Below are 5,965 nucleotides of genomic sequence, written 5' to 3' on the forward strand. Positions count from 1 at the left end.
CCAATCGACGTTTACAGATCATTAATAATGTTTGGTGCAATAAAAAATTTTACCGAACGTTCTGCTGTTTAGATTTCGGTAAAATTTTACCGAACCGATTAAGTGTGTTGATAGTAACTATAGTAACGCCGTGTCTATTTTTATCGGTGTACAAAATTGAATAAAATGTGTAGCTATTTAGAATTTAGAGTTAAAATGAATGAACGTGTATTACTTCATTTTCATCTTTCATCTTCATGTCATGTAACATGACTTATGTTTGATGTTTCACTGTGAGCTGAAGTCTGAACATCCGTTTCCGTAGTTAGTCTTGTTTTATGCGTTTTGCTTATCTGGTGTTTAGCTAGTGGGGAGCATGTTGTAAAGTGTTATTTTCGTAGCTTTGATTTGAAGAATGTAACTAATGGAACTTAAGTTTATTAACGCAGAGAATTGAAACAAAGATATTTTTTTTCAAAGAGAAAATACACTCATTTTTAGGAAAATGTTTGTTCTTTATGAAACGCCGGCCGGCTATGCTATTTTCAAAGTAAGTAGCGACATAATATTGCATTTTTTGAATGATAAAGTCGATCGGTTGAAACCACAGTCGGTTATTTACTATCGTAGAACCATATATTAAAGCTTTAACTGGGTTAGTGTGCCTGAAAACCTATAACCCAGGTATGGTGTGTAAAGTGTAATATTTGTCACGTGTTTTCTATTTTTGGTTGGATACTTATACTTGACTGAGTACTGCGTTGTCGGGTTAATAGAATTTTAATTATTCGCATTGTTTTATATTTCAAGGTAAAGCTCGATTCCTCGAATTTTATCAAGCCCATTCATGTGGTTAATGACCACGTGGTTAAAACCACATTAAAATAAATATCAAGCATTCATGAATATTTGGTTCCCCATCAGCTAATAGTATTGAGTGGTATTAATCTGTTACATATGCTTAACTCTATTAACGGATTGTATTTTCTCCAATTCCAGGTTTTGGATAAAAAGAAAATTCAAGAAGTGGATAACCTATATCTTGAGTTTGAGACACCTGAACAGGCTAATAAGATGTAAGTTGAACTAAACCGTTTTATTTATTTCTTTGCGACGCATAGTTCCACATATTCCTCAAAAATATTTGAATATGTTTTTAAAAAGCGTCGAAGAGAAAATGTGTTCACTTCACTCTACTTTTTTTTTAAGAAAATGAAAAGTCGATTTTAATTCACAGACATTTTTATAGCTTTATTGCAAAATTTATAATTCTAACTCGTTTTAGTGTCAAGTTAAAACATTTCGAAAAGTTCTTTGATACTACGGAAGCATTGTCTGCTGCAACAGCAATCGTTGAAGGAAAAATTTCTAAGCCATTGAAAAAAACTCTGAAAAAACTCATTTCCGATGATGTTCAAAATCAGCTTCTTGTAGCTGATGCCAAATTAGGCAGTGCCATTAAAGACAAATTAGCTTTACAATGTGTGTCTAATTCAGCAGTACAAGAGCTCATGCGATGCATACGCTCGCAATCGGAAAGCCTCCTCTCAGGAGTGCCAAAAAAAGAGATGACCGCAATGGCGCTGGGTCTAGCTCATTCCTTATCACGGTATAAGTTGAAGTTCTCTCCAGATAAGATTGATACAATGATTGTACAAGCGCAATGTCTTTTAGATGACTTAGACAAGGAGCTAAATAATTATATGATGCGCGCAAGAGAATGGTAAGTTTGCAAATTGATCAACATGATCAGTCCTCATATTCACAGTAATCATAGTACAATCAAGTGATGTTGAAAGTGTTTTGCATGAAAATAGTTTAATTACTATAAGCAAACGTGTTTCACACTGATGATGTACTTTGTTTCACAAATGAACAATCATAATTCGCCGTGTTGATAGTATTGTGCCACGTTTTCAGGTATGGTTGGCATTTTCCTGAACTAGGAAAAATTCTCACGGATAACATTGCGTTTGTAAAAACCATTAAAATAGTTGGAACACGCGACAACATGGCTGCTGCTGACCTCTCAGATGTCTTACCTGAAGAAATCGAAGAAAAAGTCAAAGAAGCAGCAGAAATCTCTATGGGAACTGAAATTTCTGAAGAAGACATTATTAACATTCAGCATCTGTGTGACGAAATTCTTTCTATAAACGAATATCGTACTCATTTGTATGATTACCTCAAAACCCGTATGATGGCTATGGCTCCTAATCTTACGGTACTTGTTGGTGATACTATAGGTGCACGCCTTATTGCTCATGCGGGTTCATTAGTAAATTTGGCGAAACATCCTTCATCTACAGTTCAAATTCTTGGTAGGTTCTTATATTAATCTAATTAAAATGATAATTTAACAGTCATCATGATGATATTAAGGAAAAGGTTTCGCGACTAATGTATGAATAAATATGATTTTATTCACCTTGGCTGTCTGATTATAATTAACTGTTGTCATTATAATTAGTTTTTACGATAGCTGCTGGTATACAATCACTATATTCTAGGTGCGGAAAAAGCGTTATTCCGGGCGCTGAAAACGAAAAAGGATACTCCTAAGTATGGCCTTATTTTTCATGCTAGTTTGATTGGATCAGCAAGTACAAAGAATAAAGGTAAAATTTCTCGATCTCTTGCTGCTAAGGCTTCTTTGGCAACACGAGTTGATGCATTTGGAGAAGATGTGACTATGGAGCTCGGCACCCAGCATCGCGCTAAATTGGAATTACGACTTAAAATGCTTGAAGAAGGAAATTTGTCTAAACTGTCCGGAACCGGAAAAGCAAAAGCTAAACTAGAAAAATATCACGCAAAGAGCGAAGTTAAGGTTTTCAAAAGCGGCGAAGACAGCACATTACCCATAAGTAAAAAACGAAGATTATCTGATAATAGTGATCTCGGAGTTGAAATAAAACAGGAGTCAGCAAATGAATGCAGCTCGGGAGAGTCATCAAAAAAAGTGAAAAAACAGCATAAGGTATTATTTTCACATATTAGATTATTTTTAGATTTTAAAACGAAATTTAATTACAGAGCACTGATAGAGCAAGTGAAAATGACGGTCAGTCGCCCAAAAAAATTAAAACGGAAAAAGACGAACTCTCAGATAAAGAAACGCACTCGCGAGAGAAAAAAAAGAAAAAAAAGAAGAAACGTGATAGTGGAGTGAAGACGCACGAGGAACTTCCACAAAATAACTAAATGCGCCGTTCTGAAAAAGAAAAAAATTGATATTCGTAAAGTTTTTACTATTTTACACATGTCAGTTGTTTTATTTCTCAGAAACATTAAATTTTCATTAGATATAAATGAAAGGAAATATACTTTCTAAAATAATCAACGATTGTTCGACATTTTACCAAATGATTAGAAAACTAGGGTACGGGAGGATATTTTCGGCCTGCTTCCAAAAACAGGTTATTTTCTTTCGCTAAATAAATACTTTGCCGATGTACAACTTTAACATGTTACAACTATTTTCTCAAAAATGAAACTAGTCTATTACCTATTTATTGTTAAAAGGACGTCAAAATTAGCTGACCTTCCACTAGAAATAGGCCTAGGCCAAAAAATAGAAGCAATCGCTTAGTGGGCTGAAAATACGCTCTCGTACTTTATTGTATTTTTTTACGAATTCAATATTGCGTGTTCAATTCCCTGAAACGCTGAGCAGCTTCGAAATAAACTGTCAAAAACTAAGAAAAAACTCAAATTTAGCAGCACTTCTATGTTCTATTTTTATGCTTCTACCTAACTTCTACATTCGTTGCATTTGCCTGCTGTTGGGTTTGAACCGGGTATTCCGCGTTGTAAACCTATCCCGATCCACTGCGTCACCTTTGATGTATACAAGCGATGTGAATTTTGCCAATGAGTTATTCTTAAGTAAAAGTTTGTTTTAGAACTTGTAGCAGCTTTATGCAGTGCGAGTTAATTATAGAATATAAAGTTTGGAGCCAGGCAATTAACTAGTAGTGAGATACCGACAGCATATGCTACACAACACAACACAATAATGAAGAGCATTGCATTCTAATTTATATTTGTAATTAGAAATGTGCGAGGATTAAGTGAAATAAAAATAATTGTAATCTCAAATAGTTTTAGGTTCTGCTGGTTTGATCACCAGAAATTTAAACAAAAAAGCAGCACGCAGAACTTATTGTTAGCAACAAAAGTTACTTCAGAACTTCATGTAGCATCCTAATAGCTTTGAAGTATCTATGAAATACTCACAGCACTTCTTAAAGCATTTAGTTCCACGTATACTATATATACACTACTAATCAGCAAGAAAGTTCCACGGAACTGAATTTGAACTAATTGTGAACCCTCGAGTTCGCGTGTCAAGTAATATTCGAACTTATGGTTGCTTGGGATTGCATTGCAAGCCTGTTGTCAAGTGTATGTCTGGTCTTACCCGTTTCCCAGTATCTTCAAAGTATGTATGAAAGTATAAAATATATGTAAGATAATACGACATCCGTGGAAATATTTTCCTCGAATGAAGTTTTTTCTGAAAAATGCTTTTTCGAATGTATTGATTCCTCGAATGTACTGAATTCGAAAATCAGTTTCCTCAATAGTACTAGATTCCCAAAATACAGCTTATAAAAACCAACTTCTCCAATGCCGCTTCCCCGGCAAGCATGTTTTAAAAAATAAGCCATTACTTCCACTGCGCAGCATTATAGAATAGGTGATGCAGTTTTATGCTGCAAATCTGATAAGTTTAAAATTTGATAATCTAAAAACTGGGGTTGGGTACCACAAAAGGCTGCAAATCAAAAAGTAGAAAAACACATAAAGCTGAAACAATTGAAACGTCAATGAATTTTGACGGAACATGTACACTCAAATCTCGTTTTACGTCCACTATTGGGGGACGTAAATCAAATCGATCGTCAAAAAAGTGAACGCTAATTCAAATTTCGGACGTAAAACGAGAGGACGTTAATTCAAATTTTGGACGTAAAAAAAGTGGACGAATTGACATAATTGGTTCCAACATGGAATAACTCGTGATCCTGACCGTATAGAACGTTGGTGTCTTCGACAAAGTTGTCTAGCAGATCAAGGGCTTTTCGTCGGATTATAGAATTGTCTCACTACGTGGCGCTAGTGTATATGTAGTACTCTTATGCAGGCTATATCTTGCGCTGCTGACTATCTAGAATGTTGCGGTCTTCGGGAAGTTTACTGAAATGACTGACACCTTCAAGATAGTATGGAAAATAATGCAGAATTGGCCCATTACGTAGCGCTAGCGTATATGTAGCATTCTTATACAAGCTGTATCTTGCGCTGCTGACTATTTAGAAAGTTGCGGTCTTCGGAAAGGTTACTTAAATGACTGCCACCTTCAATATAGTATAGAAAATAGCGCAGAATTGACTCACTACGTGGCGCTAGCGTATATGTAGCATTCTTATACAAGCTGTACCTTGCGCTGCTGGCTATCTAAAAAGTTACGGTCTTCGGGATGGTTACTTAAATAACTGCCGCCTTCAAGATGGTATGGAAAATAGCGCAGAATTGACTCACTACATGGCACTAGCGTATACGTAGCATTCTTATGCAAGTTTTATCCTGCGCTGCTGGCTATTCAGAAAGTTGCGGTCTTCAAGAAGGTTACTCAAATGACTGCCGGCTTCAAGATGGTATGGAAAACAATGCAGAATTGACTCATTTAGTGGCGCTATCGTATATGTAGCACTCTTATACAAGCTGTACCTTGCGTTGCTGACTATCTAGAAAGTTGCGGTCTTCGGGAAGGTTACTCAAATGACTGTCACCTTCAATATAGTATGGGAAATAGCGCAGAATTGACTCACTACGTGGCGCTAGCGTATACGTAGCATTGTTATACAAGCTGTATCTTGCGCTGCTGGCTATCTAGAAAGTTGCGGTCTTCGGGAAGGTTACTCAAATGACTGCCACCTTCAAGATAGTTTGGAAAATAGCGCAGAATTGACTCACTACG

The 5,965-nt window shown here is 35.9% G+C and overlaps 1 protein-coding gene across 1 annotated transcript; it reads left to right on the plus strand.

The window, feature by feature from the left end:
• The first annotated feature begins 272 nt into the window (after positions 1–272).
• LOC128736355 (nucleolar protein 58) lies at positions 273–3,614 on the plus strand. The gene is made up of 6 exons (XM_053830833.1): positions 273–529; positions 979–1,055; positions 1,265–1,702; positions 1,900–2,300; positions 2,490–2,959; positions 3,016–3,614. The coding sequence occupies exons 1-6, from the start codon at positions 485–487 to the stop codon at positions 3,181–3,183; spliced, it is 1,599 nt and encodes a 532-aa protein (XP_053686808.1). The 5' UTR covers positions 273–484; the 3' UTR covers positions 3,184–3,614.
• Positions 3,615–5,965: the final 2,351 nt, after the last annotated feature.

The sequence above is a fragment of the Sabethes cyaneus genome, chromosome 1, assembly GCF_943734655.1.
Source record: "Sabethes cyaneus chromosome 1, idSabCyanKW18_F2, whole genome shotgun sequence".
NCBI lineage: Eukaryota > Metazoa > Arthropoda > Insecta > Diptera > Culicidae > Sabethes > Sabethes cyaneus.